The 24,308-nt window shown below is 42.3% G+C and overlaps 2 protein-coding genes across 4 annotated transcripts; both read left to right on the top strand.

The window, feature by feature from the left end:
* The first annotated feature begins 1,244 nt into the window (after positions 1-1,244).
* Positions 1,245-7,172, top strand: LOC121257593 (myb family transcription factor PHL6-like). 2 transcript variants are annotated; one of them, XM_041158676.1, is made up of 8 exons: positions 1,245-1,857; positions 3,332-4,480; positions 4,854-5,070; positions 5,206-5,282; positions 5,374-5,413; positions 5,830-5,896; positions 6,397-6,466; positions 6,663-7,172. In XM_041158676.1, exons 2-8 carry the CDS (start codon positions 3,785-3,787, stop codon positions 7,011-7,013), a joined length of 1,518 nt encoding a protein of 505 aa, XP_041014610.1. In that variant the 5' UTR covers positions 1,245-1,857; positions 3,332-3,784; the 3' UTR covers positions 7,014-7,172. The 2 variants fall into 2 exon arrangements, with proteins under 2 accessions (XP_041014610.1, XP_041014600.1); XM_041158666.1 differs by having other exon boundaries at positions 1,246-1,857; positions 3,320-4,480; positions 5,828-5,896.
* Positions 7,173-19,456: 12,284 nt separating this feature from the next.
* LOC121257533 lies at positions 19,457-23,250 on the top strand. Of its 2 annotated transcripts, none has more exons than XM_041158566.1 (3): positions 19,457-19,864; positions 20,902-22,676; positions 22,765-23,250. In XM_041158566.1, exons 2-3 carry the CDS (start codon positions 20,942-20,944, stop codon positions 23,082-23,084), a joined length of 2,055 nt encoding a protein of 684 aa, XP_041014500.1. In that variant the 5' UTR covers positions 19,457-19,864; positions 20,902-20,941; the 3' UTR covers positions 23,085-23,250. The 2 variants fall into 2 exon arrangements, with proteins under 2 accessions (XP_041014500.1, XP_041014507.1); XM_041158573.1 differs by lacking the exon at positions 19,457-19,864 and adding an exon at positions 20,449-20,810 and having other exon boundaries at positions 20,849-22,676.
* Positions 23,251-24,308: the final 1,058 nt, after the last annotated feature.

Here is a 24,308-nt window from a genome sequence, read left to right as displayed (position 1 = left end):
TATTTGATAGGTTAAATCTATTATATAATAAAAATAATTTTATAATTTGATAAATTAAATTAAATTACGTTAACTTATAAAATTATTTTATGTAATTTTTTTTATAAATAAAGTATTTTACAATAATAATACTTATTTCACACGAAAAGATTGGGAATGAGAGAAGTGGATGAGGCTGCAATCATCTAGTTTTCCCTTCAACAATCTGTTCTTATCCAAATCCAAATCCAAATCCAAATCCTCCCTTACCACACATCTCGAGACACGCATCATTTCATTGACTTTGATTTTTCGAAATAAAAAATAAAAAAACTCAAATGCAAGGCAGCAAGAGTTTATTTTACTTGTATCGAAACATCACGTCTCTCTCCATCTCAATAATATCCTACTCGCATTAATTCCATTTGATAATAATGTTTTTCGTTGAACTCGTGTAAAAAGGACGTGTATATAATATATATATATATATATATATATCAATATCAATATACACATGAAAATATTTTAGTTACAAATAAATTAAATAAAAATAATCTCATAAATTAATATAACATGATATGATTTGTCAAATTAAAAATTTACTTTTTTTATATAATAGATTTAACGAACTACATGAATTCACGTTTATTTATTAGATTAATTTTATGTAATATCTTTGTGACTATAACAATACTCATCTATTCATATATATTTTATATGAAAGACACATTTTATTTCATTCCATTCAAGATTAATTATTTAGCACGTGACTACTTATAATGTCTTAAAAGAAGAAAAGATCTATTTAGTAAAATATGAGTTACTCAATTTATAAATAATAGCTAAAATGCATGAAGAATTCTATTGGTAACATTTGGGGTGTTACGAATTATATTAACACTTATCAAATCAATCATAAAAAAAAATTATATAAAAGATATTAAATATAGTAAATATATATTTTGTTCCTTATTTTAAATTTAACTATAATTTTCAATTCACATAAATAATTAAAGCACAGAATATGGTGATAAAACTGAAAAATATGATAAATTTTAGAATAAAAATATTATGAATATAAAGAGATTTTATAAAAATAAACTAATAAATTAATATGTCTTTAAATAATATGTTAAATTTATTTTATAATAAAAATAATTTAATAATTTAATATATGACATCAAGCTAAATTAATTTATAAATTTTTGCAAATGATAGCATAGTTGATGACGGAACAAGTAATGCAAGAAACGAGGAATTCTCGAGAGAGTAGGAAAGTCAGAAGCCAATGGGACGTGGCCAACATTACCAGGAGAAGCGCGTATACGGAAACTGGAGAAACTCCTCCTATCCTAAGTATCTACAACCTTAGAATGTCAATGTAATGATTCAGAGAAGAGCATCAGACAGCCAACCAAAGCCGAAGAGCCTAAAGCAGAAGGCCAGCTCAGACTCAGAGCCTCAAGAATTCCGAGGAAGAGTTGCCTCATCGTTCACATTATTATTATTATTATAATGTAATAAAGAAATAAAAACATCGATCGTCGCTTGATGTAGTGAGACATCAAACGCTGCTGGTGGTGGTGGTGGTGCATCGTTCATGTATATAATATTACTGATCTCCACATATGCTTGATAGCTTTGTGTAAATATTATATATATATATATGATATTCCGAATCCTCGAAATCATTTTCTTGTTCCGCTTCAGACGTTAGATTCAAAGTTGAAAAGGCCACGCTTGTTTACAGACATACGTACGCCTCTTTCTCGCTTCCATATTCCTCAAAAGTTGAAACCACCACCACATCTCTCCAGAGAATTCTGAAGAACTACATATACTACCTCCCTGATTCCCACTCTGTATAATTGTTCTCAGGTCAGTCTCTCGTTCTTGTTATTCTTCTTCTTCTTCACTTGTATTAATCTATCATCTTAGTTTTCCATTTATGTATTCTTCCTCTAATTCTTGTTTGAATCGATTTCAAATCCTTCTTAAAATTTTTGCTGGTGTATTAACTACAAAAGGTAAGGCAAACGCGTGGTTTTCCTTGTAAAACCTATATTCCGGAAACTTTTCTCTTTTAATCAAATTCTCGAGTGCGTCTAATAGCCTTTTATTATTATTATTATTTTTTTTTTTTATTTTTTATTTTTTTATTTTTTATTTTGGCGTTTTTGCCATGCAATGACTTTCTTCTGTTAATTTTATTTCTCTGAAGAAAACTAGAACAAAAATGGCATCGAAGATCATAAATGTTCATCAATTGAATGCCTGAGGTAATTAATCTTCAAGCCGATTTTATTCAATTAATGAATGGAGTGGACACTTGGCACGATTTGGGAACATTCTGATGTTGGGGAAATCATCCAACAGTTAAAGCATGGTCTATAGACTTTAAAGGTGGTTGCCTACATGTCAAGTTCTTGGGCAGGTGATTGATGAACTTAAATTGTGACACTTTCTTTTCTTTTGGAAAGAACAACTGTGCCGTTTTTCTTTTGTTTGAGGTGGTATGAGTATAGAGCTACGAAGGAAGCCGTGGGACAACAAGTTTGTGAATTGTTTCTAATGTGCATCTCCAAAAATCCCAAGAATATTCAAGGAAGATGGATTTGTTTGTGTTGACACTAAAAGCTTATATCCTAGTGGGGACGTTTTAAATGTCAACGCTGCGGCCTACAGTTATGAGACGAGATGCAAAGCCTGATTCTGTTAGAAAGTCTGTCCCTCAATATCACCGGTGGTTCTCTCTAATCCTTGAATTTCTGCATAAACCATAAAGCAATTGCCTCCAAGAGTTGGCAATTCTTTGAGTCAACGTGCTGTCCTGCTTGAGATTTGTAGGATTGCTTCATCAATCCCGTTAAAAGTGGTTCTGTATTGGGTTTCCGCTTTACATTTTTATCGAAGTGAGCTGGGCTTCCTTTAATAAGTGCCATTCTGGATCGATCCAATTGGTATAAACTAATCATTAAAAAGCACAATTGAATACGTAATAGCTTCAGTCTTTTCTTTATGACCGTGAGGGTGATTAATCTGCTAATAAAATCTGCTAATAGCATTCAAACTTGTAGCTCGAGCAAATTGTATAGTAACTGCTGGAGTGATTTTCTTGGTTCCATTCTTGTTATTTTAATAAGTATTACCCATGATAATGTTATTATGTGTATGATTAATCTACAATGTTGTCCCGCTTTTTTACAGCTTAAACTTTTAGGGCTGATTTTGACCATTTCTATTTTATTTGCGCTCATTTAAATGATTAGACTGATTTCCTTGTAACATGATATCTTCTTGTTGTTACCATATGGCATATTACTGATCACTCAACTGGTAGTCTGTTTTGCAGTTCATGGACATCTTTCTTCTTATCCAATAGTTGAAGTCAATGGGTACTTTCTGAATTGATCAGTATGTATCGTTGAAATGAAGCAGACTGGTTGAGGGTTTTCAGTTGTCTAGATAAGCAAACATCACGGAAATAGCCATTTACCATATTGATAGAAGTATTTTAGCAGATTCTTGCCACTGAGATTTGACTTCTTGTTTCAGCTTTGAGGGAAATAAAAAGATCATCTTTTCATCTAGATGTAGAGTTTATGTGATTATTCTAGATGATCTTTACTCAACTTGAACTTAGAATCTCCGTGCTTGTTGTTTCCTTGTAATCCACCCATCTCGTGTTTGCTCACCCCCAATGACACCTTAAATTGTAATCCTTGTATCTCCAACTAATTTTAAAATTCCATCATCAAAAGTTGTGAGTGTCGGGCCAGATTGCATTTGTCAGTTTCATAGGTGGATGAGGGTTGGGCTGCCATCTAAGACCATGAATCACAATATTTTCATATCTACCAAAGAAAGTGAGGCTACCAGAAGAGTCACACAGTCATATTATGCTACCGTCTCCCCAATACGCAATTTTTTGACTGTGGAATCAGAGGGCAGATGTTTATTGGCTAGTGAATGTTCATCTTCACGTCCATCTCCTTTCATACGAACAGAATCGCTAAGTTCTGCTTGTACACAAGCATGTACTGTCCAACCTCAAGAGTATCGTTCAGAATCTGGACAAAATAGTCCTCTGTCTCCTGGTCCTCGTGACCAAAATTCTAAGAGCACATTTTCACGTTCATCCTTGTTCTGTACCAGTTTATACCAGTCTTCTTCATCAAGCTCTGAAACCCATAGGCAGCTTGGAAATCTACCATTTCTTCCACATCCTCCATCCTACAACCAGTCCGTTGTTTCTGCTGCTGATTCAACAAAAACTCCATTGCTTTTCAGAGAGGATATGGACGATCAATATGATGAAGAGCATTCAGAGGCTCTTATGACAGACTTCCTTAATTTGCCTGGAGATGCTTCTGACGGTAGCCTTCATGGTGTAAATTGTGCAAATGACAGTCTAGCACTTACTGAGCAAATGGAACTACATTTTTTGCCTGATGATCTTCACATGGCTATCACTGACCATGGAGAAAGTCCCAGGCTTGATGTAAGTACACTACTGCGACTAACTACATCCTGTTATATGCACACTCACATGCATACATACGAGCATGTATATGTACTAATTAGATTTTCTTTTTACACTATAGTTCCTTCTAGTGGCCAAGCAACACTACTTGGTTCTGGAACTAATGTGCCCTAATTGCTCAAACAATCAAACTTCTGACACTTGCACCAAAATTTGGTTACAATAAAAAAGAACGGAATGAATGAGGTTTTTCTTTTTGGGTCAAACAGAAAATCTCGAGGGGCCAATTTTACTTGTGCATCCATACTACATGTGCATTTTCAGTTGGAACTGCTGCATTTTGTTCTATTCACTAGTCCTTACTTTTGAGAACTGTTGCTTGATCATATAGGAAATTTATGAAACACCACCAGCTTCATCAAAAAATTCAAAACCAGCTATAGGATTGACATGCAATCGAAGTTGTCTCTCTGTGTTGCCAACTCTTGATGAGGAATCAAGTTTGTCATCGCCTGGTTCAGCCACTGTGCACAAGCCAAGAATGAGATGGACACCTGAGATCCATGAATGCTTTGTGGAGGCTGTCGACAAGCTTGATGGGGCTGAAAGTAAGCAAGCTAGTTGGTCTATTCTACTATACAAATGTAGATGTGAAACAATGCTCAATCTTATTAACAACTATCAAAGTTTGAAGTCTTATCATCTTTCTGATCGCAGTCTAATTTGTTTGGTTTGAAATGTAGAGGCTACTCCAAAGGGTGTGTTGAAGCTTATGAATGTCAAAGGCCTGACCATCTATCATGTGAAAAGCCACTTACAGGTACTTACATTTACATACAACTGCTGAATTAGATGGAATGTAGACTGAGCCACTATTCATATTGAGCCTATACTGTTATATGTCTTTGCAGAAATACCGTCTTGCGAAGTATATGCCAGAGAAAAATGAAGGTAAGGAACATGAAATCTTAATAAAATTATGCTTATTTTCATTATCATCTTCATCTTCTAAATTATGAAATATGTGAATGTATACATTCCTAGCTTCAATTAGTACAAGCCATATCACATGTAATTCTGCAGTTCAAACCAGATTCGTTTAAGCCCTACTGGTATAGCCTGTCCAGTAGAATATAAAGCAATTGACTTGCCAAGATAATCCCATTTTACCATCTCCTTGATTGGTCTACTCACCAAAAAGTATTGTTTCATGGCCAAATCCTGCATTGTCTGTCAATTTGACATCAATATCACTGATTCACTACAGTACTTTATATACTGGTGTGATTTCCATATCAGCTAGTAAAGCTTTGATCTGCTTCTGAATATGGCAATTAATTGTCTCTTGTTTTTATTATTTTCCAGAGAAGGCTTCTGCCCTGAAGAAAAGAAAGCAGCTTCAACTAGCAATGAAAGTGATGGACGTAGAAAAGGGTAATCATTTTAAGGGGGAAAATACACTTTGCACATTCTAACTACCAGGTCTTTTACATGTTACTCCATAAATTTCCAAAATTGACATATTTGACCCCCTAACAATTAAAAACTGGAAATTAGCAGCCCTGTTCAATTGTGACTGTTAAGATGGATGAAAAATAAGTGAAATGACACAATTTTGATGGTCAAATCTTAACGGAAGGTACACATTGCAACTTTTTGGTCCTCTGAGCATGCAGTATTTCAGTTTTGGTAGTTTAGGGTACAGAGTGTAAAAGGTCTGGTAGTTATAGTGTGCAAAGTGTATCGAATACAAAGTGTAAAAGGTCCGGTAGTGTGCAAAGTGCATCTTTTTCTAGTCGTCTTCATTTTTGTTTATGAGATAAGATATATTCTGTGTTGATGTGTGTGCTTCTCTGTAGTGTGTATGTATTTCATCTTTTCTTCCGTCAAACAATATGTGAAAATTTCTGACTTGGATTGTGAATATGTGATAGGAGCATTCAAATCACAGAGGCTCTGCGCATGCAAGTGGAGGTTCAGAAGCAGCTGCATGAACAACTTGAGGTTTGATTTATGCTTATTGTAGGAATCTGGCTTTTTGAGTTTTGAAATCCAACAATCCATAATTGCACGTCTTGGTTTCTTTTCAGTTGTGTAATGTAGCCAGAAGCTTTCATCATCTATGGTGCATTAGCTCTATGGTCTGCAATGTAATTTATTCTCCTTCATTTCTTCTGTCTGTTTCTATATCCCCGCACAGGTCCAACGGGACCTTCAGTTACGCATGGAGGAACACGCAAGGTACTTGCAAAAGATCTTGGAGGAACAACAGAAAGCTGGCATTGCCTTGATTTCTCCTCAAACCATGTCTTCACCGACTAATCCATGCCAAGATTCTGAACTGTGGCCTTCTTCTGCATCAGCTGGTTCATCACCCCCACTTCCTGCCGAATCCAAAACTGATTCAACTTCACCTCTATCATCCAAGTATAAATCTACTGAAAGTGGTGATTCAAAGCCACAACCATGCTCAAAGAGGCTTCGTCTGGAAGAGAAACATGATTCAGGTTCAGATAAGGCTGCAGTTGGACTTAAAGATGCTGTGTCATGACATGTTATCTCTAGTATTTGCATCATCCCCAAAATGACCCAGCTCCTGTAAATCCGTGAATCACATGTAAACTTGTAATTGAAGTAATATTTGCTTGATTTGTATTGCTTGACATTTTTAGTACTCCAAAAGGAAAAGAAATTCAATTGCTTTGGTTAACTTTGAAATCGTATGTTGTTTACAGTTCCTGCTTTGTTAATCAGTATTAGTACACACTGTAATCTTCAGTTGAACTTTGGTTAACTTTTGAATTTCTGTAATGAATAGAATATGGTCATAGTTTTCAAGATTGGTACAGTTCCTTTAGCATTCATGCCAAACTCCTGCTACTGATTTATTTTAAATATATAAACTGTTCAATTTCATTGGCAGCCATGAGAACTCAAAATCAGCCACTCAGATTGCAACCTTGGATTTTCAATCATGGCTGTGATGGGGGAAAAACCCATTACATTAGGCCCAGGATAGCAGGGAGGGTACGTTGCGGGGAGTTGGGCTGACAATGAGGCCCAGCCCAGTCACCTAAGTCAGGGCAAGGAAAGTAGAAGCCCAGACCAGAATATGGATAGGGAGTTCGGGTCAGGACATGAGATCTGGAGGAAGACTAGGGAAAAGAGGGGAGAGGAGTGTGACGTGCGTCACCAGATGGAAGGGACGCGGGATAGGAAACACACCGTATTTAATGCGGCCCAGAACAGAGGCCATGAGCATACAGAGATCACATCGCATTTAATGCACCCCAGGGTGCAGGGTGTGCTGCATTGAATATGGCCCAAGACCATATCAGTGCACAGAGAAGGCCTGGGGCCATCGCTCCTCGGCAAGGTGACGACATGAAAGCTGCTCGATAATAAAGTACGCAGAACGAATCGCCTCGTGCTACGCAACACCCTGCTATGTGAAAATCCTGAACGGTAACTATAAATAAGGGTCAACCCAGCGGCAAATGAGGTAATGGAAAATGCTACCATCCTTCATATACTTCATCTTTCTTGCTTCCATTTTCTTATCTCTTTCCATAGGATACTGACTTAAGCATCGGAGGATTAACGGACCCCGAGGTCCCCTATCCATTGTAACTATGCAGGATTGCACTTGGATACCAGGGGTGAGAAGTTGCCCAGGCCCGCAAAACACGACATCAACAGTGGCGCCGTCTGTGGGATCCCTTGTTGTCCCATAACTAGCATGTCCTTTGTATGCCGGCAACAACCCGCTCCCAGCATTCACAGCGTGAAAGGATGCAGTCTGAAGCAGTCGAAGCAAGGTCTAACCAACAAAACGAGGCGATACAGAAGCTCATGGCAGATATGGAGACTCTCCGACGGGAGAACATTGCGTTATGAAGGAATGTTGAAGAGACCGAAGCGGATCAACAAAGCCATCATTCTGGGGACCACCCCCAACCTAACTCAGTCGTTGCAGAGGAAGAACGACGTAAAATAAACCTGCAAATTCAGATGGAAGTAACAAAGCAGATGGGTCAACCCACCATGATGGATCAATTGCTCACTAACGTTGAACTACCATACAACACCGGGATTCTGGTGGTACCGATACCTTCAAGGTTTAAGGTTCCTCAGATGGAAGCGTACGACGGGATCAAGGACCCGTTGGAGCATTTGGAGACCTTCAAAACCCACATGACTCTTCACGGCTTCCCTAGTGAGATAGCATGCAGGGCATTCCCTTTCACCTTAAAGGGGGCGGCGCGAGTGTGGTTTGTTTCCTTGCAACCCGGAACTGTAGATAGCTTTAACGAACTAGTGCGTCGGTTCTTAACGCAATTCATGGCCAGCCGGATGAGGAGAAGGCCAGCCGCCTATCTGCTAACTGTTAAGCAGAGGGATAACGAGAGTCTTAAGTTATACCTCTCTCGCTTTAATAGGGAAATGATGACAACGGACGACCAAGACGAAAAGATCACGTTGGCGGCATTATTAGGAGGAGTCTAGCCTCGCAGTCCCTTCATGGTGGAAATCGCCCGCAAGACACCATCAACTTTGAGGGAATTTATGGACCGGGCAGATGGTTACATAAACGGGAAAGACACGCTCCAGACACTGACAGCACCTAGGAAGCTCGATTTGGAAAGAGCAGACAAGAAAGCGACAGAACGGCATCGAGAGCTTGATCGAGGAGCCCGCCAGAAAGGAGCTCACGAAGTCAAAGGCAAGGGGAAGCATGGCCCACGCTTGCACTCTAGCTTGGCAGTAGAAGTGGAAGTGGACCTAAGTCGACGAGGGGAACAGAGACAGAGTCTGGCACGACCCAAATATTGTTCCTTTCACAGGAGCAGTGGGCACAACACCCGAGACTGTTATACGAAATGGGGAAGATTTGATGATCCAGAGACCCGAACCGATTGATGCGATAATGAAAGAAGTGACTCACGACGAGAATACCGTCCTTACTCCTGGAGAAATCGAGACCAGAGCCCCATTTAGAGAAGCCGGGACCGAAGTCCCATTTGGGGAAGACGAGATCCAGTCCACAGGAGCTATAGCCCAGTTCGTGAAGGCCAGGGCTATGCCCAAAGGAATAGTGTAAGTCCCGAAAGAAGAAGAACTACAAACCCTTGTAAAGAGGACTCGCATCGAGGAAATTCAAGAAGGGAAGAACCTCCCATAGGGGAGATCAATACCATAGCTGGGGGTATGCAGGGGGAGCAACTTCCTTAGCTCGAAAGGTCCATGAGAGGAAGGCCAGGTATGGAGAAGTATTCTACACCCAACGGCCGCACCGTAGAGACCCTTCCAGGGAACATTTGATAACGTTCAGTAAAGAGGATGCAGAGGGATTGTTACGACCTCATGACGACGCGCTAGTAGTAACAGCACAGATAGCCAACTACCGGACCAGGAGGGTATTGATTGATAATGGTAGTTCCGCAAACATCCTCTTTTGGGAAGCTTTCAGCAGAATGGGGGATTTCTCCCGACTGGTTACGGCCGGTGCCAACACCACTTAAAGGCTTCACCGGGGATACCATCCAACCAGCCGGTGCGATTGCTCTATCCGTACTAGTAGGCGCGGCTCCCAGAACCACATCCCTCATGGTAGACTTCCTGGTGGTCGATGCCCCTTTCTCGTACAACGTGATACTTGGGAGACCGTCATTGAACCAAATGAAGGTTGTCACTTCTACGTACCACCTAAAAGTAAAATTTCCAACCGCATGCGGGGTGGGAGAGATGTGAGGTGAACAGCAGACCGCGAGAGACTATTACACCAGGGAGATGAAGTCGAAGGCGATAACCAGACAGACTCTAGAATCGAGCCACGAGCAGGCTGCCGAACCGGCACCACCTACTCGGACAGAACAAGAGCAGGAGGAGGAAAACAAAGAGGCACAAGTGCAGACGAGACTCAAAGGGGCAGCCCAGCCACCATCTTCGGCGGTGACCGAGCTAGACTGCGAAGTAAGGGATGAAGAAGCGCTAAGATAGGCAGAGCCCGACGAACCCCTAGTCTTGGTACTAATGGATTCTGGAGACCCGGAGCGGACTGTATGAATGGGATCTAGAATGTCCGACGATCTGAGCCAGTCCATGAAACAGCTACTTCTGGAGCATCATGATGTCTTTGCTTGGTGCCATGAAGAGATGTCGAGTATCGATGGGTCAGTGATAGAGCACCATCTCAGCGTAAATCCTGATGCAAAAAGAGTCAAGCATAAACGCCGCAGTTTCAGTGCAGAGAAGTACGCGGCTATAGTTGAGGAAGTGGAACGCCTCCTCGCTGTGGGTTTCATTCGGGAAGTTTACTATCCCGAATGGCTCTCTAATGTTGTACTGGTCAAGAAGGCGAGTGGGAAGTGGAGGATGTGTGTTGATTTCACCAACTTGAACAAAGCATGTTCGAAGGACAGTTTTCCTCTCCCAAGGATTGACTTGATAGTAGATTTGGCGGCCGGGCATTCGTTACTCAGCTTCATGGATGCATACTCTGGTTACAATCAGATCAGAATGAGTCTCGGCGACGAAGAGAAAATAACATTTATCACCGATCGAGGACTTTATTGTTATACGGCAATGCCATTCGGTCTAAAAAATGTGGGAGCGACATACCAACGCCTGGTTAACAGAATGTTCAAGAACCAGATCGGGAGGAATATGGAAGTCTACGTAGACGATCTGTTGGTTAAGAGCAAGAAGGCAGAACAACATCTTGACAACCTCCGCGAGACCTTCGCGGTGCTGAGAAAGTACAAAATGAAGTTTAACCCGCATAAATGCGCCTTTGGGGTGGAATCAGGGAAGTTCTTGGGCTTCCTGGTTTCTAATCGAGGAATCGAGGCCAATCCTGAAAAGATCAGGGCCATCATGGATATGTCTTCCCCGAGGAATATCAACAAAGTTCAGAAGCTCATAGGAAGGATAGCCGCCCTGGGCCGCTTCATCACCAGATCAACCGATCGATGCCTTCCTTTCTTTAGTATCCTCCGAAAAGCACAAAAATGGGATGAAGACTGTAGTAGAGCTTTTGACGAACTGAAGGAGTACCTGGCTCATCCGCTGCTGCTCAGCCAAACCACACCTGGAGAGAACCTGACTGTGTATCTGGCGGTGTCACCCAATGCGGTGTCTTCTGTGTTAACCCGAGCGGAGGCAGGGATTCAACACCCAGTTTATTACGTTAGCAGAGCTTTTCGAGGTGCAAAAGCCAGGTATCCCCGAACAGAAATGCTCACTTTCGCGTTAGTAATCGTCGCCAGACGGTTGAGGCCCTACTTTCAAGCCCACCCGATAAAGGTCCAAACCAATGTCCCCCTGAGGAAAATATTGCAGAAACTCGATATCTCAGGCCAAATGACTAGCTGGGCGATTGAGCTAAGTGAGTTCGAGGTCGAATACCTCCAGCGAACGTCGATAAAAGGACAGGTACTAGCAGACTTTGTAGCCGAATTCTCGAACTTCCCAGAAGAAGTGGTTGTTGCACCCTAGGGCAAGCCGTGGCAGGTCTATGTCGACGGCTTGTCCTGTCAGGCAGGGGCTGGAGCGAGAGTGTACATAGTGACGGACTCGGGTGAGAGATTTGATTAAGTGCTCAAACTCAGATTCAAAGTCACCAACAACGAAGCAGAATATGAGGCGCTCCTGTCGGGACTAATGATTGCTAGGTCCCTTGGCGCAACTGAAGTTGAAGTAAAAGCTGACTCGCAAATAGTGGTGGGACAAGTAGCCGAACAATTCCTCACAAAGGGAGAAAATCTGAAAAAATATCTTCAACAAGTTGGAGAAGAGCGGGATCACTTCCAGTATTCTGCCATCCATCAGATTCCTAGAAGAGAGAACCAGGAAGCGGATCGGCTAGCTAAGGCAGCTTCAGGGCAAGAAAAGGTCCTGCTCCCGGACCATGTGGTCGCCCGAACTGTTGATATAGCTGCGGTGGGAATTCAGGTGTCAGCTATCGAGGTCCCACATCCCCCGGAATGGGCCACGGATATTTTGAGATTTCTTTAAGAGGGAATTCTGCCAGACGATCGGGAGGAAGACTGAAAGCACAAGAACCGAGCCATGAGCTCTGACCTGCTAACAGCTATTCTCAACGAAGTCTGAATGACTTACCGAGTTTCGTGCAAAAATAAAGAAAGAAATGCGTTGGTGAGGGAGCAGGGCCCTCGGGCTCTGCCAACCTATAAGTGCCAATCCACGAAGTATAAAGCACAAGAACCAAGCTATGGGCTCTGACCTGCTAACAGCTATTCTCAACGCAATCTAAATGACTTGTCGAGTTTCTTGCAAAAAGAAAGAAGGAAATGCGTTGGTGAGGGAGCAGGGCCCTCGGGCTCTGCCAATCTATAAGTGTCAATCCACAAAGTATAAAGCATAGGAACCAAGCCGTGAGCTCTGACCTGTTAACAGCTATCGTCAAGGCAAAAACGAGGGCAAAAAAAAGTATAAAAAGCCAGCAGAAAAGAAGGCAGACAAAGTCCTTTATATATATATCCTGAACAGAGTTACAAGTGGAGCAACAAGGGAAATTTTACATCGTTTAGAGTAAAAAAAGAGAGAGAAAGAAGAAGAAGAAAAGAGAAAAGAGGGCCCAACTACAAAGTTACTACAAATATAAACACGACAGCACTGGAAAGATGGACACCCCGTAGATTCGGCAAAGTATGTCCCTTCTTCTGCGGGCGAGAGGCTGGGTGGCACCTTACCAAGAGTCTCCTGGTGACAAATTGGGATTGAAAGTTGAGCCAGGAAGCGGTAGCAGTGCGGGTAACAGAAGATCGATGGGCAGGCAACGACTAAGATGTAGTCGCCCCCCTCGACATCTGTTCCCGCCCTCCTCAGCCACGGGTGCTGCGCCACTACCTTGATCGAGCACCGTCCAAAACCTGTAGGATGCAGATTCTGGTTCAAATGCTCACGGAGGTCGACCCCCGTAAGCAAGGGGTCAAGAACAAGTGAGGCATTGTAAGCAAGAGGGTAAGAACAAGAGATGTGTGAAAGGCCTCCCATAAGCTGCAGGAGGGAAGGAAAAGGCCACGGAAGATCGGCAAAGTAAATAGAGAAGAGAGAAGGCAGGGCCGGATGCATTCTAGTGGAAGGTGAAAACGTCTCTTTTTATAGGCGGAAACAACTCAGGGCATCCCAGGACCCCGTGACACCTAAGAGCACCCTGACTCCCACGTGTCCGCAGGGGCCTCCGGGGTCGCCCACGCGTCCCTTGTGATACACAAATCCTGGGGTGCATAAAGGGCGACTGAAGAAAAAGTTAAATACAAAGCTTAAGTCACGAGTTTGATGGAGACAGCTGGCGCGACTGACAAAAGTGGAACGGCACCTAGATCAAACATAGAAGGAAGAGGTGTCGATGAAAAGCAGCTCCAGGATAAACATGAGATCAGCAGTAAGACCATATGCTCACGTGTGTGAATATTAAGACGTGCGGCTCAGTGGGCACGTCGGAGTGAATAATAGCAACATGATAGAATCGACGGGTGGGGTTCATACTAAAAGAATCACCGAATGCAAATTAACGTCATCTGTCTATACCTACGCGGGAGCGCCAAGGAAAATTAAGTTAAAATGAAGAAAGGCCCACCGAGCGAACAACTACACTTCGGTACCCGCGCGGTACGTCGCCCCATGGGAGACCAACCAGACCTAGGCAGAGCTAGGGACACGTCACTTTGTGTCCAGTAGACAGAACCATACTAAGGGTCACTGCTAAGGACCACGGCTTGGTGATTGTTTTGCGGGGTACTTACCCACGCAGGGAAGATTTACACCTTACTCGATTTGATAGGACTTAACATCAAGAGACTACGATGCGCATTATAAAGGGTAACGGGAAAGGGCAGGCCATAATAAAGGAATCAAAATCATTACTATAGGAAAGTTTATACATTGATGTTTGCAAAAAAAAAAAAAAAGGGTATACAAAGAAACAATAAAAACAGCTAAGGAGGAGAGCTGTTGAAAGCCAGAGGCATCTCCTTTACGCCTCAGGTCAGCATATTCTCGTAAGCTTTCACGTCTGGCGTGATCTCCTGGAGGTTCAGAGCACAGAGGTCGGTCTCGGGGTTCTGGAGGAGCAGTCCCCGGAGGCGCTCAAGGCCTTCCCTGTACCCATTGATCCAGGCCTGATTGTGGAGGACAGGGGCCTTCCTAAGCTACGATTCCAGCTGGGTCACGCGGTCTTGGGTAGCCTTTAGAGAGGCCTCCATGCAGGAGATGGAGACGCGGGCTAAAGCCTTGGTCACGTCCATAGATTTGAGAAGTCCCATGTAACGGTGGAACATGCAGACCCGAATCTGGGTGGCCCACTTCTTTTCAGCTTCCAACGTCTCAATTGTCCTCTCACCCTGCTTCGACGCAACTTGAGCAAACTCTAGCTCACACTCTAGCTTGGCCACGCGTCTTTGCTCGTCCTCCAAGGCGTTAGCAGCACATACACTCCTTTCCAGAGCTTCCCGGGCAGACTTTAGCTCACGCCCCAACTTTTGAACCTCAACACGGGCATTCTCCCCCTCGACCAAGAGGAGGCCAGATTGGGCACGAAGGACCTCCAGCTCCTTTTGTGTAGACTCCAGGTCTGCGACCACTGAGATCAGTCTAACCTGGAGTCTGTCCGTCTCAATGCCTTTCAACTGGAGTTCCTTGCGCTTGAGGTCGAGCTACAGACTCATGATCTTCATCAGCTCTGCCATGTCCTTATTCAGCTTCCTCTGTTCGCGGATCTTCTCAAGACGGAGCGCGTTGCTCTCTCTCATGGACTCGTTCTCCACCCCCAGGGACTGCTTCTCACTCAGTAGCTCCTCCTCGCAGAGGTTCAACAGTTTGTTTAACTAGAGCCTCTTACTCTCGGGAGACCAGGTCGGCAAACTCCTCGGCAGCCTGAGAAGTCAACATCAACCCATTTTGTTAGGAAAAAAAAAAAAAAAAAGAGAACAGAATGGAAAGAGGAGCGGCCGCGCGGAAGAACACTTACATTGGCAAAAAGTGGTTGGAACTTCTGGAAGTATGATTCAAAAAATGCTGTTTGGGCCTTGACATGGCCAGACCCAACACCCTGTGATGCCTTTGGTTGGGAAGAAAAAGGAGGCTCAATGGGCATCAGAGGCAGAATAACCTCTTGGTTTGCGGGAGATGGAGTTGTTTCTCCCTCGCTCGGAAAGGAAACCTTAATGGGAGGATCCTGCGGGAGGGCGGAGTGTGAGCTTGGCGAGCCTCCGACTCGGGCTGAGCTCTCACCCTGCACATCGCTCGTGCAAAGGGAGCTGCTGCTCGGGGAGGGATCATCCTCCACCTCCACCATGGCGACACCTTGTTGCGGAAGGGAGGGCACAACTTGTGGAACCTGGCACTCCTGAGCAGAACACACGACCTGGCATGAGGGAATACAACAAAAGGAAAACAAGCGAAACAAACAATCAAACGAATAACAACGAAAACAGAAAAGGAAGAGCCAGTACCTGAGCGATCTCCTCCGAAGGGAGAGTTTGTTCTAGAGTCGTCGAAGGGCCTGACTAGGCAAGTGGGTCCGGCACTAGTGTAGACACTGAGACCTCAGGGCGACTGGGAGTCGTAACCTCCGGGCAGCTTGGCCCCACGACCTCCGATCTAGGAGCAGCCCCTTTGGGGCTCTGCTCTGTAACCTTAGGGAATTCGGGCCCCTCAGCAGGAGGAACTTCTTTTTCCAAGGAAAGGGCTGCTGGGATAGAGATCGGGGAGCCTCTAGAATGAGCTGAGCTAACGTGCTTAGGAGCAGGGGTAGGAGAATGAGGGAAGCCCCCTTCAAAGGATGCGTCGAACTCGTCAAGCATCTCCTCGAAGGAGGTTGGCCGCTTGCGCAAGAGTTCTTCTTCTTCAAGGAGAGCCTCCTCAAAGGAGGGGAAGGTGTCCGGCGCCTGCGCTGACCCCCAAGGCTCGAGGCCTTCAAAAGTCGAAGCGAAGAGGGAGGCAACTGCAGCTTCGACGTCTTCTTCTTCCGCAGGGCCTGTTCAGGAAGAGCAAACGCAATCATTCACAGCTCAAACCGCAAAAAAAATATATATCTACACTTGAAGATTTATGATAGTTTACCTCCAGAAGGACCGACATCCTGGGCGGGTTGATGGGCTCTCTCCGTGACACAGAGAGAGCTATCCTTAAGAACGGCTTGGGGGGAACCATCTCTAAGAGTGACTTTGACCGAGTCATCCTTGCGAGCAGCCCGACCAGACCCTCCTCCGGGTGCCCTCGCTGAAAGCCTTTCCCCTTTCACCGGGCAGCTTTGGGTTTAGAGGGAAGGGGCAGGGCGATGGGGACTTCTTCGGCTGGAATGGACCGAGGGGGAGTTGATGCCTTCGCCTCTGTGCACTGACGTTTGGGACAGTCCCTTTCTGAAGAGGAAGGGGTGGGACGTTTTTTCCTGGACAGGGAAAGCGGACCCGACAAGAAGTCCCAGCCCAATACGTGGTTACGGGGCGGGAGAACAAGGTAATGACGAATGTAGTCGTCGTTCAAAAGCGCGTCCGTCTCGGACAGGTCGGGATGGGCCAAAACCCAGGATACCACATAAGCAACTCGGAGTTCCTCCCTTTCCAATAAAGTGATGGCAAGAGATTTAGTGGTTGGAACTTTGCCCCAAACAGACCGAACTGGGAACTCACCATAGTCTCTCTCCCCCTCGGGGCATTCCCAACCTGTGCCCCTTACGAAGAAGAACCGCCGATGCCACTCCTTTATTGAAGAATAGAGCCTCTCCAAGGACGTAAAATGCCTCTCGGCTGTATAAGACTAGAAGCTGTAGCAGTTCCCGTCAAGCCGATTGATTCGGTACACGCTCAGAAATTCAAGAGTAGTTAGGTCAAGGTAGTCCTCCGAACCAGACAGAACTACTCGGAAGGCCATGCAATTGGCCAAGAGTAAACGCCAGGCGTTGGGATTAAGCTGTGCAGGGGCAAGCTTCAGAAAGTCCACGACGTCACGAACTGGGCAGCAGAATGAAAAACGAAGCTCGATGGAGAACATGTGGGGGTAAAGCGCCACGACTGTCGCCAGACCTTGTCTGTCCACCATAGTGACGCGGGATGATGGAACCTCAACCGAGGTCCCGTCAGGAAGTGGAAACTCCCTATAAAAAGTGCGAAGTTCGGTCTTGGTCATGGACGACGTCCATCGATGCCCAGTGAAATAATTGAAATAAGCTTCATCAACAGTCTGCTTAGTCATGGCGAAAGGCGAAGAGGAGAAACCGGAAGGATGGTCAGGAATTTGAGACGATGGGAAGAGCAAGACGAAGGTATCAGAGAAGGAGAAAGGCAAGAGGCGAAACACGAGTATAAATGGGGGCGGCGTAATAAAACAGTCTTCAAATTAAAGAATGGCGCGGGATTCAAAGAGGCACCTCGATAGTGGAAAGACGGTGTGGCGTTACCACAACACGTGCGCGAGGAACGAATCGATGCCAGGTTATCGAGCTGGCACTTACAATTACAAAAAAAGAAGGTGGAAAGAGAGGATTTTTGAATTTTCAGCCCATAAGTGTGCTCAAAATTCACAGGGTATTGTGATGGGGGAAAAACCCATTACATTGGCCCCAGGATAGCAGGGAGGGTACGTTGCAGGGAGTTGGGCCGACAATGAGGCCCAACCCAACCACCTAAGTCTGGGCAAGGAAAGTAGAAGCTCAAACCAGAATATGGATAGGGAGTTCAGGTCGGGACAGGAGATCTAGAGGAAGACTAGGGAAAATAGGGGAGAGGAGTGTGATATGCGTCACCAGATGGAAGGGACACGGGACAGGAAACACGCCGCATTTAATGCACCCCAGGGCGCAGGGTGTGCTGCATTGAATACGGCCCAAGACCAGAGCAGTGCACAGAGAAGGCCTGGGGCCATCGCTGCTCGGCAATGTGACGACATGAAAACTGCTCAGTAATAAAGTACGCAGAACGAATCGCCCCCTGCTACGCAACACCCCGCTATGTGGAAATCCTGAACGCTAACTATAAATAAGGGTCAACCCAGCAGCAAATGAGGTAATGGAAAATGCTATCATCCTTCATATACTCCATCATTCTTGCTTCCATTTTCTTATCTCCTTCCACAAAATACTGACTTAAGCATCAGAGGATTAACGGACCCCGAGATCCCCTCTCTATTGTAACTGTGTAGGATTTTGCTTGGATACCGGGGGTGAGAAGTTGCCCAGGCCCGTGAAACACGACATCAACAATGGCTACTCAATTGATTTGGAGTGCTTTAACAGAATGAAAAGAAACCATTAGAATCATCAATAACATCTATGACAATTTGGTACATGAAAAAATCTGAGATCAGCCCACGACCAGCTCATTATGGAAATTCTTAGTACTCGTTCAACCCGTCTGATTTTCACCTTCTAACTCGGGCCAAGCCCACGACTAGCTCGTTATGGAAATTCTTAGTACTCGTTCAGCCCGTCTAATTTTCACCTTCTAACTCGGGCCAAGCTCAGTCTAAAACGAAGAAAGTCAATGTTATAATGCTAAGAATAGAATATAAATAATTAAAATCATTTTTTTATTAGTTTAAATTTAACCTTTTAGAATAATTCGTGATTTCACATGGTATCAGAATAGAAGTCTTGAATTCGAATTCTTTTAGGCTACGTTTAGATGATGAACTGAGTTAAGTTGAGTTGAGTTGAGATGATAAAATATTGTTAGAATATTATTTTTTAATATTATTATTATTTTGAAATTTAAAAAAATTAAATTGTTTATTATATTTTATGTTAAAATTTAAAAAATTTATAATGATAAATTGAGATAGGTTGAGAAACCAAACGAAATCTTAAGCTACCAATTAAATAGAAATTTAGCGTGCACAAAAATAAAATATATATATATATATATATAATATAAATAATTACATCCTCTCTTCCTACCAATTTAAGCTTAAATTTTTTGGATAAATCAACATTTCACAACCTATGTGTAGTGACTAGTCGCGATGCTACTCTATCTCAGAGGGAGACCTGCTGACTGCAGCACTGTGTTTATAGCCGCTTACTGTCTGCAGGCCGTGCGGTGAACTCGCGCATGGTGTGGTGCGTGTGGTTTAGAATGTAGTGCCATCTACGTGAGATTTTTGGAGGCTCTGATTCGGGCAAAGCACGTGGCCAAAAAGAAAGTCGGGGGCACCTTACAATGCTGAAAAAAAGACACCATCCGAGACATGTAACCGAAGAAAAGATGATGCCAAACACGAACCCACAGCTAGAGTAGACCAGAGAGGCCGCTGGTGCAAGAGAGAAACGACCTGATGTTGATCATGATAATCTGAGCCCCTCGCTCGCTCTTGCGTTAAAGGATTCCTCTTTTTCTTTCTGTGTCTGTCTCAAAACTCGAGCTTTTGTAGCTTCTTTTTAAGGTAGGCTTTCACCCTCCTTTCTTGTATCTCTCTACGTCTTGTAATTTTTCCTTTGATCTATAAAGGAATCCTGCTCATTCATTCTTTATCTAGTTTTCCCTTTGTTATCTGATTGTGTTTTTTTAAAGGATCTGATTGTTGTTAAAAACTTAAGTCAACGTTAAAATTAGCAAATAAAACAATATATATTCTGGCATATCATGCAGATGGATACGATGCTGTTCATAATCCCAAACAACACATTTTACATATTTTAAAATTATTTTTTATTATTTATTTTATTTTATTTTTATTAAACTAATTGAATTGTTTTACTTATTATTTATACATTACATATTTATTATAAGAAAAAAAAGAAAAATTAAAATAAATAAAGCGTGTGGTGTATGAAATAATAAATAGAATTATTTTTCATAAAATGCTTTTTTCCCCTTACTTTACTTAGTTCTGTTTGGATATTGAGATGAAATGAAATAATTTTAAATAAAAGTTAAAAGTGAAATAAAATATTATTAGAATATTATTTTTTAATATTATTATTGTTATGAGATTTGAAAAAGTTAAATTATTTATTATATTTTGTAAAAAAATTTAAAAAAATTATAATAATAAAATGAAATGAGTTGAGATAGTTTCTCAATCCAAACAAGTTGTTAAAGGTCCCTCATTTTTTTCCCCTCGTTGTTGTTATATACTAGTTCCTGTTGTAAATACGAAATATAGAACGGGATCCCTGCTTCTGTGGTCTGTCCACCGTGCCTGTGTCCGAAGTCTTGAAAAACCATGGGGTTATCAGCTATTGTGCACTTTAATTCAATTCATGCCCTTTTTGAGCTCTTTAATCAACTGCTTAACATATGATGATTGCAAGATTAATGATATTTGTCCCTATCAAGCGAAAAGCTTTATAGAATCTAACATGTTTCCGTGATTGGCTTTTAAGTGGAAATCAGATCATATATTACTTTTTTTGCTAAAGGGTTTTTTTTTTCCAGTTCATTGTTATATCTTTACTACTTTTTCTTGCGATCCTGCAGGCCAAGCTCGCTGAAAGCTCTTGATGTACAGCAGAACAAAATGGCTGCTGGTGAGGGCCCCATCAATGTTCATGATCACGGTACAGCTCTTGATAAGAAACACTTTAGAGTCCAATGTAATTATTGTGGTAAAGTGGTCAGCACTTTCTTCCGTTTGAAGTGCCACTTAGGAGGTATACGAGGTGATGTTACCCCTTGTGAAAATGCTCCTCAAAACGTGAAGGAATTGTTTAACAAAAGTTTACTTGAAAGGAAAACAGAGAGTTTTTGCAAGGAAGTTGGGGATCCCCATCACCCAAATCTTCCTCGGAAGAGGAGTTGTTGTCCTAACTGGAACAGTGACCAGCATAGTAGAGATGAGACCACTCAAAATGGTGGTTCTTGTTTTGCGAGGCATGTTGACATGGACTCTGCCCCGGAAGACAATCTGACAGACGGTGCTACTTTTTCCAATGGTGGTATAGGTTTCCAACGAGCCGTAAGTTGTGAAACAATAAAAGATGCATTATCAATGCAAGCCCAAAAAAGCATTGCCAAATTCTTCTATGAAACGGGTGTAGATTTCAGTGCTGCTAATTCTGCTAGCTTTAAAAGAATGATAAATGCGACACTAGGTCATGGTCAGACAGAGTATGACGTCCCTAGTTGTCAGGAACTAAAAGGCTGGATACTTCAAGATGAGGTGAAGGAGATACAAGAGTATGTGAAGAAGATTAGGCATTCATGGGCAAGCACAGGGTGTAGCATACTGTTAGATGCATGGGTTGATGAAAAGGGCAGACATCTGGTTAATTTTTTGGTGGATTGCCCTCAGGGTGCTGTTTATCTTCGATCATCTGACGTTACATCTTTCATTGGTGATGTTGATACCTTACAGTCGGTGTTGGATGGAGTTATTAAGGAGATTGGAGTTGACAATGTAGTTCAAGTGGTGGCTTGTTCCACAAAGGGTTGGGTCGGAGATGTGGGCAAACAATTCATGGATAAGTACAAGAGAGTTGTCTGGACCGTGAGCGCATCTCATTGCATTGAGCTTATGCTAGAGAAGATTGGGATGATTGAGTCTATCAGAGGGATAATAACTAAAGCCAAGACCATTACGAAGTTTATTTATGGCCATGAAACTCTTTTGAATCTTTTGAAGAAATATACTCTTGGCCATGACATAATCAAGCCCTCCAAAACAAGACCAGCAATGCCCTTTCTGACTCTAGAGAATATTGTATCCGAAAAGCAGCATTTAAAGGATATGTTTGCCTCATCAGATTGGAAGACATCATTTTGGGCTTCTAGAATAGAGGGAAAGAGGGTAGCCGATTTGGTGGGAGACCATACTTTCTGGAATGGAGTTGAGATTGCCTTGAAGGCAACAATTCCACTGGTGCGTGTTTTATGCTTGATCAATCAGGCTGATAAGCCACAAGTCGGGTACATATATGAAACAATGGATCAAGTAAAAGAGGCAATTAAAGAGGAATTTAAAAAGAAGAAATCCCAGTACTTGCCTTTTTGGCAAGTGATTGACGAGATTTGGGACACCCATCTCCATAGCCCTATCCATGCTGCAGGGTATTATTTAAACCCATGTCTCTTTTATTCAAGTGATTTCTATGGTGATGCCGAGGTTGCCTTTGGCCTTTTGAGCTCAATTGTCCGCTTGGTACGTGATCAAAGAAGTCAAGATTTGATCTCCCGACATCTTGAGGAGTACAGACATGCTAGAGGTGGTTTTGAAGGGGGGAGTGCCCTTGACCAAAGAACCAACATCCCTCCAGGTAAGAGGCTCCACGCCTTAAATATTTGGGTTAGTTTTAAGCCCTGACAAACATCCAAAATCTTATTTTTATGGAAATTCAACTGCAGCCCTTTGGTGGTCTCATTATGGAAGACAATATCCTGAGCTGCAGAGATTTGCCATTCGAATTTTGAGCCAGAACTGTGATGGTGCTTCAAGATACGTACTCAAAAGGAGTTTGGCTGAGAAGCTGCTCACAACTGGAAGGAATCCAATTGAGCAACAACGATTGAATGATCTGACATTTGTGCATTACAATTTGCAACTGCAGCTTCAGTCAGGCACGAGGCGTGACATTGTTGCTCAAGAGATTGACCCAATGGATGATTGGATCGTTGATGAAGCACTGACTGTAGACCACATAGCAACAGAGGTTGCCCAGGATTAGAGCCATGACTTTCGATGCATGTTTTAGAATCAATGTTGGCATAAATTACATGACAGTTTTGTCTCCTTCATGTGTATATTTGAGTTGTAGTTTCGTTCATGTGCATTCAAATGTACTCATCTTTTTGAACTTACAGCCATACAAGTTTACAAGAGATATTTGGACCCTTCCAGCTCTGTTCAGGTAAATTACTCTCTCCATACTCACCTCATTCCCTTCTTGCCTTTTATCTCATGCTGTACAGTGCATACGATAACTTTTTGGGCCAGGAAGTCGGGTGACCCAATAATTAAAGCAATAATCTGCTTGGATGGAGGGAAAAAGAGAGAGAAAAATTAATGATCCGTCCAGTTCATTCCAAGCCCATTAATTTAGTTTATGGTCCTGGCAGAACCCAAACTTTCTGGTGGAGCTTTTCAATTTCACAGCGTGCCTGTTCATGCCTTCATTAAATACTCACTGGACTTAATATATATATATATATATATATTTAAATATTATATGAAGAGAAGAGTATGACAATAAATTTTGAATAGAAATAAATGTTAGAAGCCAAAAGAGAAAAAACAAATTAAAGCGAAAATGGAATTAATCGTACACATTTACGTGGTTCAATGACATCTCTATATCTACAAAATTAAAAATAATTTTATTTTAATTGATAATCAAATATACAGTATGACAAACTGTACAAGGATTTAAATTTTAATATAATATATAATAAATCCTTATCAGCAGGTCGGGTCAAATTAACAGTCAAAACGGATCACAAATTTTATCAAGAACTGAGTCTCATTGAAAGTCAACCAACATGTCTTTATAAGTCATGACATCGAGATTGCAAACATAACCGACCGCAATAAAAATAAAAAAAATAAAAAATAAAAATAAAACCGAAATTAAATGCTCGTGAGAAAACAAACTGTCCGAAAATTTACACATGCAACATAAAATATTATAGACACACGTGATGTTGCCTATAATTTTTATTAACAACGATCTAATCTGATGAAAAATATAAAAAAGATTTCTTAAATAATTACTTTTTTTTTATATTTACAGCACTACAGGAATAGTAATGTAGGACACTCTTATTAAGATTTAGTTTGTATTCGTAAGTTATCTCAATTCATTTTATTATTATTCATTATTATTCATCAACTTTAACTCATAAATTTTATTATTATTCATAATTCATCTCATTACTATTCACAATCCATCTCA

The sequence above is a fragment of the Juglans microcarpa x Juglans regia genome, chromosome 1D (assembly GCF_004785595.1).
Source record: "Juglans microcarpa x Juglans regia isolate MS1-56 chromosome 1D, Jm3101_v1.0, whole genome shotgun sequence".
NCBI classification, from domain to species: Eukaryota; Viridiplantae; Streptophyta; class Magnoliopsida; order Fagales; family Juglandaceae; genus Juglans; species Juglans microcarpa x Juglans regia.
Note: the sequence above shows the minus strand (reverse complement) of the source record. Positions and strands in the feature narration are given on the sequence as shown.

What these genes read in the sequence shown, in the direction of transcription:
- LOC121257533 (XM_041158566.1), top strand. Translation starts at nt 20,942, where the DNA reads ATGGCTGCTGGTGAGGGCCCCATCAATGTTCATGATCACGGTACAGCT. An exon ending in AAGAACCAACATCCCTCCAG is followed by an intron (nt 22,677 to 22,764) that starts GTAAGAGGCTCC and finishes ATTCAACTGCAG; the next exon opens with CCCTTTGGTGGTCTCATTAT.
- LOC121257593 (XM_041158676.1), top strand. Translation starts at nt 3,785, where the DNA reads ATGAGGGTTGGGCTGCCATCTAAGACCATGAATCACAATATTTTCATA. An exon ending in GAGAAAGTCCCAGGCTTGAT is followed by an intron (nt 4,481 to 4,853) that starts GTAAGTACACTA and finishes TTGATCATATAG; the next exon opens with GAAATTTATGAAACACCACC. An exon ending in TATGCCAGAGAAAAATGAAG is followed by an intron (nt 5,414 to 5,829) that starts GTAAGGAACATG and finishes TATTTTCCAGAG; the next exon opens with AAGGCTTCTGCCCTGAAGAA.